This window comes from Bombina bombina, chromosome 3 (genome assembly GCF_027579735.1).
Source record: "Bombina bombina isolate aBomBom1 chromosome 3, aBomBom1.pri, whole genome shotgun sequence".
NCBI lineage: Eukaryota > Metazoa > Chordata > Amphibia > Anura > Bombinatoridae > Bombina > Bombina bombina.
In genome coordinates this window covers 431,321,158-431,346,749 of record NC_069501.1, presented here as the reverse complement: position 1 = coordinate 431,346,749, position 25,592 = coordinate 431,321,158, and the positions used below count along the sequence as shown (strand labels likewise).

Genomic DNA, 25,592 nt, shown 5'->3' with positions numbered 1-25,592 from the left:
TTTCCCTTGTTCCAGCCTTGCATTGGTCTCCAAGCTGGCTTGGCTTGAGAAGTATTACCCTCTTGCTTAGAGGACGTAGCACTTTGGGCTGGTCCGTTTCTGCGAAAGGGACGAAAATTAGGTTTATTTTTTGCCTTGAAAGGCCGATCCTGAGGAAGGGCGTGGCCCTTACCCCCAGTGATATCCGAGATAATCTCTTTCAAGTCAGGGCCAAACAGCGTTTTCCCCTTGAAAGGAATGTTAAGTAGCTTGTTCTTGGAAGACGCATCAGCCGACCAAGATTTCAACCAAAGCGCTCTGCGCGCCACAATAGCAAACCCAGAATTCTTAGCCGCTAACCTAGCCAATTGCAAAGTGGCGTCTAGGGTGAAAGAATTAGCCAATTTGAGAGCATTGATTCTGTCCATAATCTCCTCATAAGGAGGAGAATCACTGTCGACCCGCCTTTATCAGCTCATCGAACCAGAAACATGCGGCTGTAGCGACAGGGACAATGCATGAAATTGGTTGTAGAAGGTAACCCTGCTGAACAAACATCTTTTTAAGCAAACCTTCTAATTTTTTATCCATAGGATCTTTGAAAGCACAACTATCCTCTATGGGTATAGTGGTGCGTTTGTTTAAAGTGGAAACCGCTCCCTCGACCTTGGGGACTGTCTGCCATAAGTCCTTTCTGGGGTCGACCATAGGAAACAATTTTTTAAATATGGGGGGAGGGACGAAAGGAATACCGGGCCTTTCCCATTCTTTATTAACAATGTCCGCCACCCGCTTGGGTATAGGAAAAGCTTCTGGGAGCCCCGGCACCTCTAGGAACTTGTCCATTTTACATAGTTTCTCTGGGATGACCAACTTGTCACAATCATCCAGAGTGGATAATACCTCCTTAAGCAGAATGCGGAGATGTTCCAACTTAAATTTAAATGCAATCACATCAGGTTCAGCTTGTTGAGAAATGTTCCCTGAATCAGTAATTTCTCCCTCAGACAAAACCTCCCTGGCCCCATCAGACTGAGTTAGGGGCCCTTCAGAAATATTAATATCAGCGTCGTCATGCTCTTCAGTATCTAAAACAGAGCAGTCGCGCTTACGCTGATAAGTGTTCATTTTGGCTAAAATGTTTTTGACAGAATTATCCATTACAGCCGTTAATTGTTGCATAGTAAGGAGTATTGGCGCGCTAGATGTACTAGGGGCCTCCTGAGTGGGCAAGACTCGTGTAGACGAAGGAGGGAATGATGCAGTACCATGCTTACTCCCCTCACTTGAGGAATCATCTTGGGCATCATTGTCATTGTCACATAAATCACATTTATTTAAATGAATAGGAATTCTGGCTTCCCCACATTCAGAACACAGTCTATCTGGTAGTTCAGACATGTTAAACAGGCATAAACTTGATAACAAGTACAAAAAACGTTTTAAAATAAAACCGTTACTGTCACTTTAAATTTTAAACTGAACACACTTTATTACTGCAAATGCGAAAAAACATGAAGGAATTGTTCAAAATTCACCAAATTTTCACCACAGTGTCTTAAAGCCTTAAAAGTATTGCACATCAAATTTGGAAGCTTTAACCCTTAAAATAACGGAACCGGAGCCGTTTTGAACTTTAACCCCTTTACAGTCCCTGGTATCTGCTTTGCTGAGACCCAACCAAGCCCCAAGGGGAATACGATACCAAATGACGCCTTCAGAAAGTCTTTTCTAAGTATCAGAGCTCCTCTCACATGCGACTGCATGCCATGCCTCTCAAAAACAAGTGCGCAACACCGGCGCGAAAATGAGGCTCTGCCTATGCTTTGGGAAAGCCCCTAAAGAATAAGGAGTCTAAAACAGTGCCTGCCGATATTATTATATCAAAATACCCAGATAAAATGATTCCTCAAGGCTAAATATGTGTTAATAATCAATCGATTTAGCCCAAAAAAAGTCTACAGTCTTAATAAGCCCTTTTTGAAGCCCTTATTTACAATCGTAATAAACATGGCTTACCGGATCCCAGAGGGAAAATGACAGCTTCCAGCATTACATCGTCTTGTTAGAATGTGTCATACCTCAAGCAGCAAGAGACTGCTCACTGTTCCCCCAACTGAAGTTAATTGCTCTCAACAGTCCTGTGTGGAACAGCCATGGATTTTAGTGACGGTTGCTAAAATCATTTTCCTCATACAAACAGAAATCTTCATCTCTTTTCTGTTTCTGAGTAAATAGTACATACCAGCACTATTTCAAAATAACAAACTCTTGATTGAATAATAAAAACTACAGTTAAACACTAAAAAACTCTAAGCCATCTCCGTGGAGATGTTGCCTGTACAACGGCAAAGAGAATGACTGGGGTAGGCGGAGCCTAGGAGGGATCATGTGACCAGCTTTGCTGGGCTCTTTGCCATTTCCTGTTGGGGAAGAGAATATCCCACAAGTAAGGATGACGCCGTGGACCGGACACACCTATGTTGGAGAAATATATGAATATATACAAAATAATATAATAGCCCTATTTAGTTATGAGTTAATAGGTTTTCTTATTATCAGTAATTATTCCCTAGTAGTAGTTTTCCATTTAATAGACTCTGTTCAGATACATTATAATATACCACCTACAATTATAGATCTCACTACAAAACCCCAGAGATAGAATTTGAGTGGGACAGCTGTATTACATGATGGTATCTGTATTAACAACAGTACACATAGACTAATATATTTTTTTATATATAATGAGCAATATCATTATTTATAGGTATTTACATTATGTTTAGGAGTATTCGCATTTTTTATCTTTGTTATTAGGGGTAATATTTTATTATTATTTTTTTTATTATATTATTTTGTATATATTCATATATATTTTTATACAGCATTAGATTTTGTATATTTTAGACCATGGAGTTATGAATCATTGTCTCTGATATATAGTACAGTAATTTTTGTAAATGCATGAAGGAGTACTATCCCCATGAGATGCTAGAACGCACGCATTAATAACCTAGTAACGCTATGATACAAATAGCCACTTTTGGTAATTATATGTATTTTATCATGGTATAACTAATAATCACCAGTCTTTTAAATGATATTACGCTATTTGCAGAAACCTGCACACCAGAAATTAAAGGATATACACTTACACATACGTTAGAGGTGTGTCACCACAGTACTCTGTGGTTGGTCTGTTATTTCATTCAGACGACCAATCGTTCTAACGGTAATACACACCCCTGTTTACTATGGGGATTGTATACTCCTTCACGCATGCGCTTTAATTCGGCTTGAACGCCGAGTTGAGCAAATATAAGCTGTGCAGTTTAGATATGGTTTATTCACCTGAGGAAGCGGTCAAGGTAGACCGGGAAACGCGTTGTGATATATGTTTATGAAATAAACATTTGTTTTTAACCATATCTGATCACGGCTGAGTGATATATTTTTTAGGAATCGTTATTTTAACAAACACTTGAAATCCGATCATAGCTACCAGCCCACCTGGTTTGGGCATCTCTCATATTACACAGCGAGAGAAAGGAGCAGGTGAAAGGGTTCAAGCTGCAAATTGCTGCAGACCGTACACAGTACTAGGAGCTCACTTTGAGGACGAGAGACCAGCTACCTGGACAGCTGTTAATGCTCCAGAAAGTCGTAGCACTTCTCAAGTGCTTTACTTCTCGTAAGTACCATTTATGTGTGGGGAGTGAACAACTTTCAATACAGATTCACACTATGTTGGCGCCTTCTTCTTTATTGTATTCTATACAGATTTGCCACGTTTGAATTGCCTTCATTTTTGGAAGAAGTCTTATGCTGCCATACCATCAACTTTGGACTTTTTGGGTCACACACCTGATATCGGTTTGATTGACATTTATGTATATGAGTTTATCTCACACCACCCAGAGTGTGGGACATTTATTGTTGTGTTTTTGCACTTGTATTTGATTATTTACACATAACTATTCGCTCACATTTGTTTTATATATGTTTAAGGGAACATATCTGATCTTTGTTGTTTTTGGGCGCTGCTGATTTATCACACTTCTTGCATCATTGTTTATAACAGTGTTATACATAGTGTCATAATAGAAGCCTGTCCCTTTATGGAGGCGTTGCACTACCTCTGACTTCTGGCTATAAAGGAGCATGTAACATTCAATACCTTGCTTGGTATTGAAGTTTCATGCTTCCTTCCTTAGCCACTTGCATTGAGGATCCTTCCTGCCTGCCTACTCGGCTGATTCTAACTTCACACGCTGCGTGCGTGTCATCACAGGACTTCCGGTTCCACGGACCAGCCACACTTCCGGTTTTCACGGAGCAGAACGCTGCAGCTCTGTGAGCAGCTCTCCCCTCTATCTCTGCTTCCAATTCATCTAAAAACAAACACTGAACCACCACTGAATTATATAAATAATCCCTCCGTAGGGGAGTCTTTGCTGGACATTATTTCCTCTATTTTTTCTTATATAAATCAAGTTGCTTCATTTTCACTTTTTAACCAAACTTATATTTTTACTAATTTTTTACTATTGTGCAGTCCTGAACTTAGAAGACCTATAACTGTTTTATGTTAATTACTGTTTCAGTGAGACCACAATCAAACTCACATATAATTTCCACAACAGTTTAAGCTCTTATATTAAACACCACTCACTCAGATTATATGTGTGTATTTACAGATATATATTTCACTATAATCTATGTGAGACACAACCTTTACTTTTATGGTCTGCTATAATTATTTTTTGGAACATGTTTTACAAACTTCTAACTTTAAGTTAGTGTGTGTTACACATAGTTACTACTGCCATAGACACGTGCACACTCCTAAACTATTGTTAGCCTACAACAAAGAATACCAAGAGAATAAAGCACATTTGATAATAGAAGTAAACATGAAAGTTATAAACAATTACATACTCTACCTAAATCACGAAAGTTTAATTTTGACTTTACTGTCCATTTAATGGTGCAAGATTACATTTGTTTTCAGAGCATAATCTCTGTAGTTCTGGAGAGTTTGGGGTGCCAAACCCACCCTGATATTATTACATTTTGTTATATAAATTGTGGCTATGCTATTCTTATATCATTAAGAAATCATTACCTTGGGATTATTAAGGAAGCCAAGGTTAAAGTCTTCATCAAACTTGACATAATCTTGACAGCTCCGTACTGTGGATATGATAATCACCTTACGTTCTTGGCCTTGGAATTCCTCAACTGAACCAACCTGTGAGAGATAAAGATTAGCTAATTGTTTTAGGTTTTTAAATTTATACTCGAAAAGTACTATATTAGAAAAACATAAAATTATGCTTACCTGATAATTTCATTTCCATAGTGGGGAGGAGAGTCCACTGTTTCATTAATCACTTGTGGGAATTAAGAACCTGGCCACCAGGAGGAAGCAAATACACCCAAGCCAAAGGCTTAAATACCTCCCCCACTCCCCTCATCCCCCAGTCATTCTGCCAAGGGAACAAGGAACAGTAGGATAAATATCAGGGTACAAATCGTGCCAGAAGAACAAAAAATAAATTTGGGTCCGTCCATCAGAGAACGGGCGGGTGCAGTGGACTCTCCTCCCCACGATGGAAATGAAATTATCAGGTAAACATAATTTATGTTTTCCATCTAAAGGGGAGGAGAGTCCACTGCATCATTCATCACTTGTGGGAATAAATACCCAAGCTCTAGAGGACACTGAATGAAGAAAATGGGAGGGTAAAGGAGGCGGACCCTATACTGAGGGCACAAAATCTTGCAGAACCTCTCTCCTAAAAGCTGCTTCCGCCGAAGCAAAAACGTAAAACTTGTAAAATTTAGCGAAAGTATGTAAGGATGACCATGTAGCTGCCTTACAAATCTGCTCCATAGAAGCCTCATTCTTAAAGGCCCAAGAAGAAGCTACAGCTCTAGTTGAGTGAGCCGTAATCCTCTGAGGAGGTTCGTGTCCCGCTGTCTCATATGCCAAACGGATCATACTCCTCAACCAAAAAGATAAAGAAGTGGCAGAGGCCCTTTGTCCCCTGCGCTTCCCTGAATACACCACAAATAAAGACGAAGTCTGTCTGAACTCCTTTGTAGCCTGAAGATAAAACTTCAGCGCCCAAACCACGTCCAGATTATGAAGTAACCTCTCCTTCGAAGAAGAAGGGTTAGGACACAAAGAAGGAACTACTATTTCCTGATTGATGTTACGACAACACCACCTTGGGAAGGAATCCCAATCCAGTGCGAAGAACAGCAGAACACGGTCAAAACTACTGGTCGTAGCAGAAAAAACAAACGTAAAGCAACTGCTTCCCAAATACACTCAGAGTGCCGTAGCAAGTGGCGGATCAAGCCAGAGACTGCCAACGGAAACACACAAGATAGCAGGCACTATTCGGTTAGAATTAAAATAAAAATTTCAATTTATTATAAACATTAAAAATGGTGTATACCCAGAAATATACAAACACAAGAGTACTGTCTTACGAGTTTCGCACCCTCTAGTGGCGCTTAATAATAGACTGCAGGTGTAAGGGTGAGAAGACCAATTTATGCCAATAGCAGTAATTGATTAACTCCTTACTACCTGTACAAAATACTAAAAAAAGACAATACAAATTAAAGCAGCAATATAGCTGCAAACATTATAAACACAGTGAGGTGATGATATACAAAACTATGAATACTGTATATATGTACATATGCATATTTTAGACTCATAAAATTTTAAGTTTGACAAAGACAAAAGTACTAATAATTGCAATAATGAAATAATAACAGCAAAGATAGTGAAGCAACCATGTAAAGAGAGGATAGAGCCAGATGCTCATTAAGCGCACAAAGTATTTTAAAATACATAAGCCAAAAAGACATGAGTCATAAAACTACCTGTTGGAATGACCAATATAGTGTTATACAAGTGAAGGTAATGATTAGTTATCAATGAAATAACTAATATCAAATTCTCTATTCATACCTAATGGAGTTTTAGTTTTAAGCTTGAGAATCCAAAATAGTTCTCTTATCTAGGATCTTGTTTTTATTTCCTCCTCTCATAGGTACACGGGCTAAATCAATGGCTTGAACAGACATGTCAGCTTTATTAGTAAAATGAATGCCATTAAAGTGACTGGCAACCGCAGACTCCTTAATGTAGTTTTTCACATCCCTAGCATGTTCGCCTACTCTTTTTCTCAATTCCCTAGAGGTTTGTCCTATGTATTGACTTTTACATTCAAGTAATTGAATTCTTTTTAGCTAAGGAGTTAAACTTGGATGACAGTATCAGATATTTTCTAGGCGACATTTTGAGGTATCTTTCCCACAATTTCTTTTTATTTGACCAAGAGTTCTACCAACAAATTTGTGGCACGGCAATGGGGGCGAAATATGCCCCATCGTTTGCCAATTTATACGTAGCTTGGTGGGAACTCACATCTATAATTCGCAGAATCCCTGGCATGAAGATATCATCTTGTTTGTTCATTATATAGATGATTTACTGTTTATAGTAAAAAGACCTCTTGATTCCTCTTTCCAGAAATTTCTGCTTCATCTAAATTCAAACCATATGGGGTTAAAATTCACAGGCAACTACAGTAGAAATTAGGTTAATTTTCTAGACTTGAATCTAGGTGTTGAAAATGGCCATATATGCACAAAAACTTTCAGAAAACCCACTGCTGGAAACACAATTTTACACGCTACATCTCAGCACTCTAAACATCTTGTTAAAGCCATACCGAAAGGCCAATTCATTAGACTCAGAAGGAACACTAAATCAGATACAGTTTATGAACAACAAGCCATAGATCTTGAAAATAAATTGTTCCAAAGAGGCTACAAAAGGGACATATAAACCAAATGTCACCAACAAATAAAAACCTTCAAAATCTAACCAAATATCTAATAAATTACTCTTAGGTCTCCCTAAGAGTAAAAGGGGGAAACCAGACGTTGGACTCCTTGCACACATGCCCTAGAGATATGCAACTGCACCTCACTGACGAGGCCCAAGAGAGGCCGAAACGTACGTCTGGGGTTTGTTGTTTGTCTTGTTCAGAGAAGAATTGCCTGGTATTTCGGTGCTGGACTGTCATTGGGCAGGATCAGACTGATATGCTACAGGATATTTTTTCTTTGTGAAAAGGCATAGTGTGCAAAAAGAGACTGCACCCTGAGTGGCACTGGCCTTGTGGACAAGCACAGAAGTTTTTCTAGCTACTGTTCTGTCTCAGTGAGTGCGTCTCTCTATTTTCTTGATTTTATGTAAATTACTCTTAGGTCTCCCTAAGAGTAAAAGGGGGAAACCAGACGTTGGACTCCTTGCACACATGCCCTAGAGATATGCAACTGCACCTCACTGACGAGGCCCAAGAGAGGCCGAAACGTACGTCTGGGGTTTGTTGTTTGTCTTGTTCAGAGAAGAATTGCCTGGTATTTCGGTGCTGGACTGTCATTGGGCAGGATCAGACTGATATGCTACAGGATATTTTTTCTTTGTGAAAAGGCATAGTGTGCAAAAAGAGACTGCACCCTGAGTGGCACTGGCCTTGTGGACAAGCACAGAAGTTTTTCTAGCTACTGTTCTGTCTCAGTGAGTGCGTCTCTCTATTTTCTTGATCTAATAAAAAGTCTAATAACAGTAATTTTACAGATTCTGTAGTTTTCACCACAGAATATACGACACAATATGACTCAATTGTCAAAATTAAAAAAAAAAAAGACATATGCACCTCCTTTTGGGGGAATTAAAATTCTGTGTTGGAAATTGCAAATTTGTCCCAAAAAACCCAGAACCTTAGGTTAATCGCTTTCCCCTAGCATGGTTAAGAACAATACCCTAGAGCCAGAATCTAGATGGTTAATGCATAAGGGAAATTTTAAGTGTGGCAGGCGCAGCAGAAACCTTCAAACGTGTGCTCTCATTCTTAAGGGGGATTCATTAACATCTAGTGTTACCAACCAAAAAATTGCTATTGAATGTTATGCAAATTGCAGCACTGGGTAGTATATTTGATAACATGCAATTTGTGTAAAAGTCAATACATAGGACAAACCTCTAGGGAATTGAGAAAAAGAGATAGATAAAAGAACTATTTTGGATTCTCAAGCTTAAACTAAAACTCCATTCGGTATGAATAGAGAATGTGATAGTTATTTCATTGATAACTAATCATTACCTCCACTTGTATAACACTATGTTAGTCATTCCAACAGGTAGTTTTATGTCTCATGTCTTTTTGGCTTATGTATTTGAAAATACTTTGTGCGCTTAATGAGCATTTGTCACATATTGATTTTTGCAAAATGTACATTGTGCCTGGCTATCTTTGCTGTTATTTCATTATTGCAATTATTAGTACTTTTGTCTCTTTGTCAAACTTATTTTTATGAGTCTAAAATATGCATATGTACATATATATTCATAGTTTTGTATATCATCACCTCACTGTGTTTATAATGTTTGGAGCTATACTGCTGTTTTAAATTTATATTGGGTCTTTTTTAGTATTTTGTGCAGGTAGTAACAAGTTATTCAATTACTGCTATTGGCATAAATTAGTCTTCTCACCCTTACACCAGCAGTCTATGATTAAGCGCCACTAGGGTGCGCGAAACGCGTAAGGCAGTCCTGCTATCTTGTGTGTTTCCCCTAGGCTCACATTGCAAGGCTGCCAACTAAGAAACTCTGCGCGCCGATGCAGTAGCCAGTAAAAATAGGACTTTCCATGAAAGAACCCTAATGTCAACTGCATGCATAGGCTCAAACGGAGCCCTCTGCAAGACCTTAAGAATCAAGTTTAAGCTCCAAGGAGGAGCCGGATTCCTGAAGACAGGCCTGATCCAAACTAGAGTCTGAACAAAGAACTGAATGTCAGGAAGCTCTGCAAGCTTCTTATGCAACAGTACTGTAAGGAATCCACTCCAGATTTTCCATTTGTTCCATCCTATCACATGTCACCTGACCTAAGTGTATTTAGGAGTTCACCTGTGTGCTTAGTTATTTTACTTGTAGCAGTTCCTAACACTCCTGTTGTACTTTGCTACTTTGTCTAAATATCAAGTTCTCTTTTGGATTACAATCTGTTACATTTATTTCTAACCCAGTATTCCTTGCTACAACCTATACCTACGTTGGGTTATTTACAAGCCGAGCTACAAATCAGAGCCGCATTCAATCAAGTCCTTCTCAAATCGGCTGACTCGCCGCAACTGCCTATACAAGCTTGGCGCTTCATGCTCTGACTACGGATACTACCGAAATTATCCAAGCAGTTTCTCTGAGTCGGGTCTGACACGTTCTGCTCTTTAACAGCTTACCGAACAAACTGTTTGTTCCTTTTCCTCCGATACTTCGGAAATCTCTTGCCGCTTGTGCCGCCGTCACTCATTTCCTTGGCTCCTCCCATCGTCTTCAGTACAGCTCGGCACTATCACGGTTACAACGGACAGCTACAACTACAGCACTGTGATTTATGTTGGGCTCAAAATACTAAAGGGAAACTTTGCCTAATAACAGCTGATCTGACAGCCTGCTAACCTTGCTTTACAGATCGCTTGCCCCAACTTCCACGGAGTATCTGTGTTATTCAGTTTACATTATCAACAGTTATTCAGAGTTATCTGGACACTATATATTATATAAGTATATAACTCATCAAGTGTTATCTCCAACATTTGGGACTTCTTACACTAGTCTCTGCTGATTTATTCAGTAGTTGTCAAGCTAGAGATTTGCACTGCTTCCTGTTATTTAACAACTTGGGAACAGAGACAGATACTGAGACCTTGAGACCTGGCTTCTGAGCTCCCTTGGATTGCTCAGATTTTGCGGAAGGCTGCTGGCACTTAAACTTGTCTGCACAAAAGGAACGAAAAGTGGAACCCTTAGGTTTGGCTTTTTTATCCTGGAGGTAAGAAGGCACCCTTGCCACACATGACTGTAGATATAATAGAATCCAGGCCCAGGCCAAACAAAATCTTCCCTTTCAATGGAAGGGAAAGCAAGCAATACTTAGATGTCATATCTGTAGACCACGATTTTAGCCACAGAGCACTGCAAGCTAAAACAGAAAATCCTGACGTCTTAGCATTCAGGCGAATAATCTGCATGTTATCACAAATGGAGGAATGTGCTACCCTTAAGGCTTTGATTAGATCCAAAATCTCCATGAGGGGGGTCTCCACCTCACCATTGCTGCTAGTGCGTCACACCAATGGGGTAGCTGCCCCAACCACCATAGCCACAGCCGCCAGTTGGAAAAATGAACCCCATCAGTTGGAACACCTTCCACAACAGACTTCATCTTCTTATCAATTGGTTCTTTAAAAGAGGAGCTATCCTCAAGCGGAATGGTTATTCTCTTAGCCAGCGTGGAGACCGCACCATCCACCTTAGTTCTGGGTCTGGAATAGGGAAAAGCTTCTTAAAATTAGACGAAGGAGAAAAAAGCAAACCTGGTTTCTCCCATTCATTTTTAATAATGTTGGCCATTTTGATAGGAACCGGGAAGGCACTACCCTGTCCTTGTAAACCCTATCCAACTTAGGGATCGAAGGTTCCTCTGGTATCCTCGTCTCTGGAACCCAGTGATGTGCAGTCACTAGAGGCAGGTGAGGCAGTGCTTCACCTCTCATATGGGCAAAAATATATATTATTTTATTGGCTTTAAAAAAATAAAATAAAAAAATTGCAATTTTTTTTTCCCCAGCATTTTTTTTTCACAGCTACATGTTATGCAATGGAGAGGCACAAGCAGGTCTGACCACTATTACACAACATGCTGCACCACCTACTGTATTAAAGTGGTTAAGCTCATTGCATGTCCCATAATTGCTTATTTGAGGCAGTCCTATTTGGGCTGACCCAATCTAGTGAGAGGCATTAGTCAGTGGAACTTATGGTTGGGGCTGGATGTTAAATCATATAAAACAAAACAAAAACGAAAAAAACAACTTTCATTTATTTTGCTGCTGTGCTGTGAAGCTGCCAGCTTTTGCTAAAGTGAAAAAGAGAGTTCTGTTCTTCCCCTCTAAGGGCAGTGGAATGTGCCACTGTCACTTCCTTAATACAGACAGAGGCAGATCAGGAAGAGATGCAGTCAATGAGCAGTGTTTAAGCCACATCTTAGTAAGTTCTACAACCTTAGATTTCACTGAAAGGGATTCTGTTAGTGAAAATTATAATTTAATGAATGTGATTTAGTGTTTTTTGTGTTTTTACTCTTTAACAGCAGTTGAAGGATTGTTTTTGTATTTTGTTTCCTCAACCTTTACACCCACTAACTTAACCGCTTGCCTTCACTTTCTGAACTCTCTGTAGCTCTGCTGTTATATTACTTAAAAATGCAGTGGTCTCTCCCCCCCTTGTGTGTGTGTGTGTGTCTGTGTCTCTCTCTCTCTCTCTGTCTCTCTCCTTATGTGTTGTTCTCCCCCATGGTCTCTTTGTCTCTCTTCCTCCCCCTCTCACTCTCTCATCCATTATGTGTCTCTCTAACCCTCTGTGTTTAATTGTGTCTCTCTCTCTTTCTCTAACCCTCTGTGTGTGATTGTGTGTGTGTCTCTGTCTCTCTCTCTAACCCTCTGTGTATGATTGTGTCTCTGTCTCTCTCTCTCTCTCTCTCTCACCCTCTGTGTGTGTGATTGTGTCTTTCTCTCTAACCCTCTGTGTGTGATTGTCTCTCTCTCTTTCTCTCTCTCTAACCCTCTGTGTATGATTGTGTCTCTCTCTCTCTTTCTCTAACCCTCTGTGTGTGATTGTGTTTCTCTCTCTCTCTCTCTCTCTCTAACCCTCTGTGTCTCTCTCTCTTTCTCTCTCTCTCTCTCTCTAACCCTGTGTATGATTGCCTCTCTCTCTCTAACCCTGTGTGTGATTGTGTCTCTCTCTCTCTTTCTCTCTCTCTAACCCTGTGTATGATTATGTGTCTCTCTCTCTTTCTCTCTAACCCTCTGTGTGTGATTGTGTCTCTCTCTCTCTCTCTCTTTCTCTCTCTCTAAACATCTGTGTATGATTGTCTCTTTCTCTCTCTCTCTCACCCTCTGTGTATGGTTGTGTGTGTGTGTGTCTGTGTCTCTCTCTCTCTCTCTCTATCTCTCCTTATGTGTGGTTCTCCCCCATGGTCTCTTTCTCTCTCTGTCTCTCTTCCTCCCCCTCTCACTCTCTCATCCATTATGTGTCTCTCTAACCCTCTGTGTTTAATTGTGTCTCTCTCTCTCTTTCTCTAACCCTCTGTGTGTGATTGTGTGTGTGTCTCTCTCTGTCTCTCTCTCTCTAACCCTCTGTGAATGATTGTGTCTCTGTCTCTCTCTCTCTCTCACCCTCTGTGTGTGTGATTGTGTCTTTCTCTCTAACCCTCTGTGTGTGATTGTCTCTCTCTCTCTCTTTCTCTCTCTCTAACCCTCTGTGTATGATTGTCTCTCTCTCTCTCTCTTTCTCTAACCCTCTGTGTGTGATTGTGTTTCTCTCTCTCTCTCTCTCTCTCTCTCTCTCTCACCCTCTGTGTCTCTCTCTCTCTCTCTCTCTAACCCTGTGTATGATTGCCTCTCTCTCTCTAACCCTGTGTGTGATTGTGTCTCTCTCTCTTTCTCTCTCTCTAACCCTGTGTATGATTGTGTCTCTCTCTTTCTCTCTAACCCTCTGTGTGTGATTGTGTCTCTCTCTCTCACTCTCTTTCTCTCTCTCTAAACCTCTGTGTATGATTGTGTCTCTCTCTCTTTCTCTCTCTCTCTCTCTCTCTCTCTCTCTCCCTCTGTGTATGGTTGTGTCTCTCTCCCTTTCTCTCTCTCTCTCTAACCCTCTGTGTGTGATTGTGTCTCTCTCCCTTTCTCTCTCTCTCTCTAACCCTCTGTGTGTGATTGTATCTCTCTCTCTTTCTCTCTCTCTCTAACCCTCTGTGTGTGATTGTGTCTCTCTCCCTTTCTCTCTCTCTCTCTCTCTCTAACCCTCTGTGTGTGATTGTGTCTCTATCTCTTTCTCTCTCTCTCTAACCCTCTGTGTATGTGTTTCTGTCTACCTTTTATTTATTTAATTAATGAATTGGTAGTGCCATCTGTTGGTGTGGCTTTATTTAAAGGGGTGGGGTCAAGTGCCCCACCATCTTTAAATTTCACCAGCCTCCACTAGATCAAGACATTTTTATATTTACTGAATAATGAAAGAATCTATAATCATAATTTGCAGCATTAAAGTAAAAAGTATGTTTTAAACATATATTTTAATGGGCATGGATTTCTAGATCTCATAATCAGAGCAAGCATTTTGTTATCTGGCAAGAGTTTCTGTTACAATCATTTAGACTAAAATCAGATGTTTACTAACTTGACCAGTTTTCCAAGACACCATTTAAAGGGACATGTAACCCATATGTTTTCTTTCATGATTTAGAAAGAGCATGCAATTTTAAATAACTTTCCAATTTACATCTAATATCTAATTGTCTTCATTCTTTTCATATCCTTTGTTGAAAATCGTATCTAAATATGCTCAGTAGCTGCTGATTGGTGGCTGCACATAGATACCTCATGTGATTGGCTCACCCATGTGCATTGCTATTTCTTCAACAAAGGATATCTAAAGAATGAAGGCGTACCCTAGCCACTGCCTCACCAGCCTCTGACATCACTGCACGTCACTGCTGGAACCTCCAGCGTAGAAAGCCCTTCCTTTAGTAGGAAACGCAAATGCTTAATCTAAAACTTAAAATCTGGTTCCTCCGTGGACAGAGGCCTAGAAGTAGCCAATTTCGCTTCAGAGGCGACACCCTCTGACAATTCTGAATAGTCATCCTCCGCGGATAAGCTGTCCGAGATATCCAGCGGAGTTGAAGACCCCTGAGGTGGATAGCTGTGCCGTACCCTCCGCTTGCGCTTAGTAGGCCTAAGCACTGCATTTATGGCCGCAGAGACTGCTGTCTGCAACTGATCGGCGAAATCTGGAGGCCTAAGGGCCCCTCCCATGGGAGGGATAGTAGTGCCATGGGTAACTGCATGTGTAATCAGAGATGCTTGTAGGGAACACAACTCGCGGGACGGAGAACCCTCAGAGGTGGATGGCTCGGTTGTACGAAATACTTTCTTCTTTTTGGAAGTAGCAATATGGTCATAACAAATGGAACAAAGTTGTAACAGCGGTTCCACCGGAACCTCCTCACAGTATACAAAGTTAGAAGTTTTAGATAAAGGAGTCTCCTCCAACATATCACAATCCTCCATAGCTTGCGCCTTCATTACGGACTTGATAATTAATTAAATGGCACCTTTATATCCCAATGGCCGGGGGGCACTCACCACCTCCTATGACCCGGACTTTAAGAAACATCTTTCGTTTCCTCCGAACACAGGTCGAGAAAGAGGAAGTTACTGAGGCCACACCCGGTCACATGGAGTGCCATGCAGGACCGCTCCAGCACTGAGCAAGAGACGCGCCAAAGAAAAGTCTGCCTCGATCTCTCTAACTGTTCCACAATAACAGAGCCTCATCTCACACAAGTGCAGTAAAAACACAAAACATTATGATTATTAAAATACCCCTCTGTTCTATAACCCCCTTCCGAGGTTATTACCCTAGAGATTCTATACAGATAAAGGAGTCACACTGTGACCCTGTCTTCTTGCGTTATCACATTACACACACATTTTATATATATATATATATATATTTTTTATATATATATATATATATATATATATATATATATATATATATATATATATATATATATATATATATATATATACACACACACACACATACAGGTGGCCCTCGGTTTACGACGGTTCAATTTGTGCCATTTCAGAATAACGCCTTTTTTTAGTCATGTGACTGCTATTGAAAAGCATTGACTGCTATTGAAAAGCATTGAGAAGCAGTGCATTCATTAAAATAGCCAGTAGGTGAAGCTGTCCGCTTGTGTTGCAGCAAAGAGATGCAAAGCCAAGCAAGCCAGACGTGATCAATGGATCAGCTTTCAAAAGGAACAAGATCTAGCAGCCACTTCCCTTAGCTGCAGACTCAATGAAGAGAACTGTTTGCAGAAAAAGGCAAGTAAAAAAATGTTTTTGTTCATTATACTTAGTTTGATGAAGATACAGCCTGTTGTGTAATTATGTTATTAGGTGCTGTTAAGCAAATGTTTTTGTTCATTTAACTTAGTTTGATGATGATACAATCTATTTTATATGGGTTATAATGCTGTTTAGCATTTAAAGTCTATTTTTTAAGCTTTGAAATAATGTATTAGGCGTTACTTATGACGATTTTGAGAGGGACCTGGAACCTAACTCCCTCACTTCCCATTGACTTACATTATAAACTGTGTTTCAATTTACAACGGTTACGAATTACAACCATTCCTTCTGGAACCTAACCCCAGTGTAAACTGAGGGCTACGTGTATGTGTGTATGTGTATAAGTGTGTATAAGTGTATGTGTATATATGTGTGTGCGTTCTGGGTGCAGAAATATCAGGAAATACCCACTCAAACAAATGCACTCACAGGACTTTTCAAGGAATAACAAAAGTTATATTTAATGAAACGTTTTCGTGTATGCACTACCCTTCATCAGCATAACATAAAATGAGATATAACACATAATATATAGGCAAACAAATCAAATCATAAGCAAAACAAACACACTCCAACCTGTGTATTCACAGAAAAAGCGCCAAAAAGTGAATAGCTGAAACACAATCCTGCGTTCCACTGTTTCGTATCACCGGAAGGACTATTACGTCACTTCCGGTTTCGCCGTTTCCAACCGGCTTAAATAATATATGTGAAAACATAAGATCCCAAAAAAATATATATTCCAAACAGTATAAGTGTACATGTAATAGCGTGTTGTATCCTAACATAATACAATAATTGTGATACAAGCCCTGATAGTCACCTGTATGTTTATTCTTAGAGAGCAAGTATAAGTTACCATGCCAACGGACCCAAACATCCGGTCTCATAGTGCTTTGGTAAGAAATTAAACTTATATGTGATCACATAAACATTATAAACTATAAATATCATGAGTGTATATATGCACACCACTAGTGATCCACACTTCTCACATATGCCTCAACGTGACTCCTACATATACGGATGGTATAATAGAGGCTAGAAGTGGTAACCATAGGAACCAAAACACAGTATTATACATGTTACCATTGATTATACATATCAAGCCTCTTAAGGCATTGCGGCTACCACAAATATTCTAAGTACATTGTATTGTGGAGAGTTACTATATGTCCAAATGCCTGAATTCCACCATCAACTGATGTTTGTCCCTTATTAGTATCCTCTATTACCATCCTATTAGGTTTGTTAAAAATAATAAAGTTAATGCTATTTACATGTAAATAAAACAATAACTAGAATATAATTAAAATATAACACTTATGGACTTCACTATCGGATTGTACTATGGCTGTACAAAAAAAAAAAAAATGGGGTATCTTCTCTCATGCTTACCAAACGATTTTTAGGGGTCACCACAAGTTCCAGGGGGGGGAGGAACAATAGACCCCATATACGGAGGGCAGGGTACTCGGTACAGACCACCCCGCAGGGGCAGGCAGAGGACATAATTGTGAATTTAAGCTCATGTAAGCTAACACCTATTGAGCATAAGGTACTTAATAAAGGGTTGTCATTTGTACCCAGTACCTCAATGTCAGAATTAGATCTTAAATTGGACATCTACCGTCTCAATAGGACTATGAAAATCAAAGATTTTTTTCAAAATACTGAAACCAGGGAAGAGTTATCCTCAGTGGACTTGAAATGTAAAAAACAGTGTAACTTTGACCCGGTTAATTGTAGTCCAAGCACAAAGACATACATTAGACTGATAACACAGACAGAAAGATTGCACAAACTCTGGAAGAGTAACCTCAACAAAAGTGAACATGAAGCCATACGGACTCTCCAGAGTGACCCCTCTATATAATCATTAGGCCAGCCGATAAAGGCAGGGCCATAGTCGCGTTGGACTATTCTGACTATAGAGGTGACATTCTTGAGCAACTGGCTGATCAGAACACATACAAACTTCTTCCTAACGATCCCACGTATGTTTTCAAGAAAGAGGTAGATAAGTGTATTCAATTTGGGGTAGAACAGGGATTTATGTCTGAGCAGATTCAGGATTTCTGTACTATGACATCCTAGAATTCAAATTCTATATACTATCCCGAAGATACATAAAACACTCCACAAACCTCCTGGACGACCGTTAGTGTCGGCGGTCCGATCATTACTACAGCGCAACCTATTGCGCAGTACATAGATGTTCTCCTCCAACCAGTGGTCAGGGGTATCCATTCTTTTGTACTGGATACCAATGACCTCATCAGGCGCCTGAAAACTGTTGACATCCAAGAAGGTGACATTTTGGTCACCTTGGATGTCAACAGTTTGTACACCATCATCCCACATACAGTTGGTCTGGCAGCAGTAAGGGAACATCTCACACAAGATGAAACATACAGTGGTCCTCCAATCAAATTTTTATTGATGCTGCTTGATTTGTGCCTTTGTAAAAACTATTTTCGATTTGAAGAAAAATTTTATCTTCAAATTGCTGGCACCGCTATGGGCTCTTGTATGGCCCCCGTAAATGCGAACATCTTCATGTCACACTTCAAGAACCACTACCTTTGGGGCAAATGTGACAAGTCTATTACCTTCTATAGAAGGTATATAGACGATGTTTTCTTAATTTGGCGCGGGGGGCAACAAGAGCTCCAACAGTGGTTCCACACCATCGATAGCACTGACACAACAGTTAGATTTAAACTGACCTATAGCAAAAAGGAGATACATTTTTTAGATCTTAACATCTCTATTGAGGGTAACAAAAAATAGGCACAACATTATACAGCAAGCCAACAGATAGAAATTCGCTGTTAAGAGCAGAAAATGGTCATCCCCAGCTCTCTTAAAGGGAATTGTTAGATTACAGATCAGAACTATACGGAACCATTCTAACAGAGAAGTAGGGATTTCCCAGCTGTCTGGAGTTGGGGACAAGTTTCTACAGAGGGGCTATAAACCACAGTTGGTTCGAGACATCTTAGAGGAGGTATCCACATTGTCACAAGAGGAATTGATTGTAGAGAAGCCACAGAGAACCACTGGGGGCAAACTGATCATGGCCACTACATTTGCACCCACTACTACTAATGCAGGACACATACTGAGGACCCATTGGCCAATTGTTGCGTTAGACTCAAAGCTGCAGTTTGCTAAAAACCTTGCACCCATGATAGGATACCAGAGGGGTACCAAATTAAGGGATCTACTGGTCAGAACAGACCCAAAATCCAGCTATCAGAAACATAGTCAAATAAATATCAAGGGCTCATATCGCTGCCTGTGCTGCACTACATGCAATGGACTTATCAAGACCAAGACCTTCCACCATCCCCACTCTAACAAAAAAAATAACATTCGTTACTCGCTGACATGCTCTACCATGCATGTGATGTATTTATTACTTTGCCCGTGTTCAAGTGCTTATGTTGGAAAGACGAGTGGGACACTTAGAGAACGCATGGCAAACCATAGAAGAGCCATCTGTGTGGCTCTGGAAAAAGGGGACTCAGACCAGCCGGTGGTGAGGCATTGCGCTAGGATGCACCACGCGGTGTCTTCAATAAGATACATCTTGATCGACCATGTACCAATGACAGACAGAGGCGGTGATAGAAATAAATTATTATTTTGTGAAGCCCAATGGATATACAGACTTGGCACAATACATCCTGGTGGTCTTAACTCGGCACCAGACTTTAAACTTCTTATCTAGAGCATGTGGGTGTGATACCTAACTGAGGTGCTAGCCCATGGTGATGAGACGTACCGGGGGTTCAGTCTGGAGGTTTCACGATGTGGGGCTCTGGATAGTTCCTAATTTCAGTGGCCCGCACCTTCTGGGACAGTGGATGCCCCGGGGGATGTGGGCAAGTCCACGCTACTTGGGGGTCACTCAACCATCCACCCTGACATGGATCTAGGGAGTGTCAATAATGTCCAAGTAGACATGGACTCTTGCATGTATATGTACAATGTATATCCTATATCGTGGATCTATGATATCTGCTCCAGGTTCTAGTATGTATCCTGCAGTATGGGTGTATAGACCTATATACCATCAGTGGTCTCATAATATTGTATTTGGTCAGTTTGTAGTACTCCTGTAGGGGTGTAATCACTTTTAACTGGTAATATTTGATTATATCAGTTAATTATAGGTAGTTTTTCCAGCAGTTGCCAATCCTTTGGTAAGCATGAGACAAGATACCCCATTTTTTTTTATTTTTGTACAGCCATAGTACAATCCGATAGTGAAGTCCATAAGTGGTATATTTTAATTATATTCTAGTTATTGTTTTATTTACGTGTAAATAGCAATAACTATTATTTTTAACAAACCTAATAGAATGGTAATAGAGGATACTAATAAGGGACAAACATCAGTTGATGGTGGAATTCAGGTATTTGGACATATAGTAACTCTCCACAATACGGTGTACTTAGAATATTTGTGGTAGCCGCAATGCCTTAAGAGGCTTGATATGTATAATCAATGGTAACATGTATAATACTGTGTTTTGGTTCCTATGGTTACCACTTCTAGCCTCTATTATACCATCCGTATATGTAGGAGTCACGTTGAGGCATATGTGAGAAGTGTGGATCACTAGTGGTGTGCATATACACACTCATGATATTTATAGTTTATAATGTTTATGTGATCACATATAAGTTTAATTTCTTACCAAAGCACTATGAGACGTGTTTGGGTCCGTTGGCATGGTAACTTATACTCTCTCTCTAAGAATAAACATACAGGTGACTATCAGGGCTTGTATCACAATTATTGTATTATGTTAGGATACAACACGCTATTACATGTACACTTATACTGTTTGGAATATATATTTTTTGGGATCTTATGTTTTCACATATATTATTTAAGCCGGTTGGAAACGGCGAAACCGGAAGTAACGTAATAGTCCTTCCGGTGATACGAAACCGTGGAACGCAGGATTGCGTTTCAGCTATTCCCTTTGGCGCTTTTTCTGTGAATACACAGGTTGGAGTGTGTTTGTTTTGATTATGATTTGATTGCCTATATATTGTGTGTTAATATCTCATTTTATGAAAAGTCCTGTGAGTTAATTTGTTTGAGTGGGTATTTCCTGATATTTCTGCACCCAGGCAGATATATATAGATATATATATATATATATATATATATATATATATATATATATATATATATATATATATATATATATATATGATATGGGTTGGCTCATAAGATAAGCCTCAGGATTATAATCCTGATACAAAGACAGGGAATACAGCACTCTTAAAGAAACACGCTCGATTCAATCATAAATTTCAAAAGCAAGTTTTAATCGCGGGACAGCAACCTCCCACACTGGAAAGGCATACACAAGCCAGAAAAAGAAATAGAAATCACTAATAAAAAGTGTTACATATAAATTGAAGTGAGAAAGAAACCTTGCAGTCACAATAATGAACCTGACCGGTCAGGTGTGCATGCTCCTGTAATAAATAATATTCTAGTTCTAAAATGTATGACAAGGTACTACTCATGCATATAAGACAAGATACATTACTATGATGAAGAAAAGGCTTACATACATTAGCATAGCTGAATGTTTTATAGATCTTCGCAGGCCATCTCAGTCTAACTACACCCAGCTGCTCACAACAGTTGGGTGATTTCTATTTATTTTTCTGGCTTGTGTATGCCTTTCCAGTGTGGGAGGTTGCTGTCCCGCGATTAAAACTTGCTTTTGAAATTTATGATTGAATTGAGCGCGTTTCTTTAAAAGAGTGCTGTATTCCCTGTCTTTGTATCAGGATTATAATCCTGAGGCTTATTTTATGAGCCAACCCATATCATTTTCTACTTAAGGGTCTGCACCATAATGTCACTTAGACGTTAATTGAGGCTATTAAGGCTATATAAGATAATATAATAAAAGCTTGCATTGCAATTGCGTCCCCTCTGTATTGTTCTCGATTATATATATATATATATATTTTTTTTAAACAATCTTACCAGAATCAATGCTTGAACACGGCCCTTCAAGTGTGACAGGTTAGTAGCGTCGCTCCTGAAATGGACTTGAGAGAAGAAAAGCAGGCAGCGAAACTCGTCAACGCTGATTGCTTAAGGAGCTGTTACAATGAGTCGAGATGGTTTCGCAGGAGAACTCCCCTTGCATCTCCGGACTTTAACTTTCACCCATGGTCTCACAGAGGCTGACAGGATTACTTAAAACTCCAGTCCCACTGCGAATAGTACTACCCTCCATAAGAGACTCCTCCGAATCTTCCAACACTTCTCTGCCAACCTCGTGTGACGAAAGGCAAAGAATGACTGGGGGATGAGGGGAGGTATTTAAGCCTTTGGCTGGGGTGTCTTTGTCTCCTCCTGGTGGCCAGGTTCTTAATTCCCACAAGTGATGAATGAAGCAGTGGACTCTCCTCCCCTTTAGATGGAAACATCCTCTTCCATGCAACACTTAAAGGGACAGTACACCCCAAAACAATGATCCTCTTTAAATTGTTCCCAATGATTCATTTTACCTGCTGGAGTGTTTTAATTTTTTTTATAAGTAGCTCATTTACCCCTATTTTGGCATTTGAAATAGATTTAGCTTGTGGTATCCCAACCTATACTGAAAGTTTCTCTACTGGAGTATATTCTATTGAATAGCCTAAGTAAACACAGCCAGCAGAAGAGATTACACTCTCAGTGGGGGGCATGATAGTTAAGTTAAAGGGATACTAAAGGGATACTAACCCCTCATTTTTTTTCTTTCATGATTCAGATAGAGCATGCAATTTTAAGGAACTTTCTAATTTATTCCTATTCTCAATTTTTCTTTGTTCTCATGTTATCTTGATTTGAAAAAGCAGTAATAAAAGGTTAGGAGCCGGCCCATTTTTTAGTTCAGCACCTTGGTAGAGCTGCTGATTGGTTTGCTACATTTAGCCACAAATCAGCAAGTGCTACCCATGTGCTGAACAAAAAATGGTCTGGCTCTAAAGCTTACAGTACTGCTTTTTCAAATCAAGATAGCATGAGAACAAAGAAAAATTGATAATAGGAGTAAATTAGAAAGGTGCTTAAAATCTCATGCTCTATCTGAATCATGAAATAAAAAAATTGGGTTTAGTATCCCTTTAATAAAACTATAATTTTCAATTGTTCTCTCTAAGTATTGAGCTTTGGTTTTCTAGACTAATAAAAGATAAGGAAGCAAGTCTGTGTACATAAAAGTGATAACATAATGAGGTCTGATATTACCTGAAGCTCAACCCATTGTAATAGGCTGTGGTTTAAAAAGCACAAAACCAGCTACTTCATATACACAAATACAAAATTTTATACTCTGCAGCTGGTATAACATGTCATTGAAAATACATTCATATAAAAATTATTTTACAGTGTACTGTCCCTTTAAAATTTTAAGGGACACTAAAGTATATTTTTTTCTAAGCTAAAGCCCATAAAGTTAATCTTCATGTGCCCTTAGCCTCTGATTGCAGTGTCAGTTGCAAGAATATATTTATGTCCTTATGTGCTTAGTTACCAGTTCCAGCCTTAATGTATTATAAAAATGTATTTCTATTATGTTTTAAGTTATATGCAATGTCCTTTTAGGTTTTTCACAACACCCTCACCCACCATGGTACGGTGGTTATAGCTAGCCTTTATAGCTTAGGCAATAAATTGAGGGCCAATGATGGTCATTGCTTTGGGTGTATTGCCAGCATTAGATCCAACATTTTACGCTAGCAGTACAACAGGACTGAAGCTGAGAGGCAGAAAGATTTTATAGTTAAAGCACATATAAAGTCATTATGTCTTACTACAGGGAGTGCAGAATTATTAGGCAAGTTGTATTTTTGAGGATTAATTTTATTATTGAACAACAACCATGTTCTCAATGAACCCAAAAACTCATTAATATCAAAGCTGAATAGTTTTGGAAGTAGTTTTTAGTTTGTTTTTAGTTATAGCTATTTTAGGGGGATATCTGTGTGTGCAGGTGACTATTACTGTGCATAATTATTAGGCAACTTAACAAAAAACAAATATATACCCATTTCAATTATTTATTTTTACCAGTGAAACCAATATAACATCTCAACATTCACAAATATACATTTCTGACATTCAAAAACAAAACAAAAACAAATCAGTGACCAATATAGCCAACTTTCTTTGCAAGGACACTCAAAAAGCCTGCCATCCATGGATTCTGTCAGTGTTTTGATCTGTTCACCATCAACATTGCGTACAGCAGCAACCGCAGCAACCACAGCCTCCCAGACACTGTTCAGAGAGGTGTACTGTTTTCCCTCCTTGTAAATCTCACATTTGATGGACCACAATGGGGTTCAGATCAGGTGAACAAGCAGGCCATGTCATTAGATTTTCTTCTTTTATACCCTTTCTTGCCAGCCACGCTGTGGAGTACTTGGACGTGTGTGATGGAGCATTGTCCTGCATGAAAATCATGTTTTTCTTGAAGGATGCAGACTTCTTCCTGTACCACTGCTTGAAGAAGGTGTCTTCCAGAAACTGGCAGTAGGACTGGGAGTTGAGCTTGACTCCATCCTCAACCCGAAAAGGCCCCACAAGCTCATCTTTGATGATACCAGCCCAAACCAGTACTCCACCTCCACCTTGCTGGCGTCTGAGTCGGACTGGAGCTCTCTGCCCTTTACCAATCCAGCCACGGGCCCATCCATCTGGCCCATCAAGACTCACTCATTTCATCAGTCCATAAAACCTTAGAAAAATCAGTCTTGAGATATTTCTTGGCCCAGTCTTGACGTTTCAGCTTGTGTGTCTTGTTCAGTGGTGGTCGTCTTTCAGCCTTTCTTACCTTGGCCATGTCTCTGAGTATTGCACACCTTGTGCTTTTGGGCACTCCAGTGATGTTGCAGCTCTGAAATATGGCCAAACTGGTGGCAAGTGGCATCTTGGCAGCTGCACGCTTGACTTTTCTCAGTTCATGGGTAGTTATTTTGCGCCTTGGTTTTTCCACACGCTTCTTGCGACCCTGTTGACTATTTTGAATGAAACGCTTGATTGTTCGATGATCACGCTTCAGAAGCTTTGCAATTTTAAGAATGCTGCATCCCTCTGCAAGATATCTCACTATTTTTGACTTTTCTGAGCCTGTCAAGTCCTTCTTTTGACCCATTTTGCCAAAGGAAAGGAAGTTGCCTAATAATTATGCACACCTGATATAGGGTGTTGATGTCATTAGACCACACCCCTTCTCATTACAGAGATGCACATCACCTAATATGCTTAATTGGTAGTAGGCTTTCGAGCCTATACAGCTTGGAGTAAGACAACATGCATAAAGAGGATGATGTGGTCAAAATACTCATTTGCCTAATAATTCTGCACTCCCTGTAAAGTGCTTAGATATACCAGAGAACTAGACATAGTAGCCAACGAATGGTGAATATGGCTGCAGCTGTATTCGGTTCTTTTTGATACTGGATATATAATACCGCTGCCTATGGTCATA

At 39.7% G+C, this 25,592-nt stretch overlaps 1 protein-coding gene across 1 annotated transcript in view; it reads right to left on the bottom strand.

Moving 5' to 3' along the window:
* Window positions 1-25,592, bottom strand: part of MOV10 (Mov10 RISC complex RNA helicase) — a 349,433-nt gene that overhangs the window by 81,465 nt on the left and 242,376 nt on the right. The window contains exon 17 of the mRNA XM_053706650.1: window positions 5,108-5,233. Coding sequence (XP_053562625.1) covers window positions 5,108-5,233 — 126 coding nt within the window. The remainder of the gene's footprint in view (window positions 1-5,107; window positions 5,234-25,592) is intronic.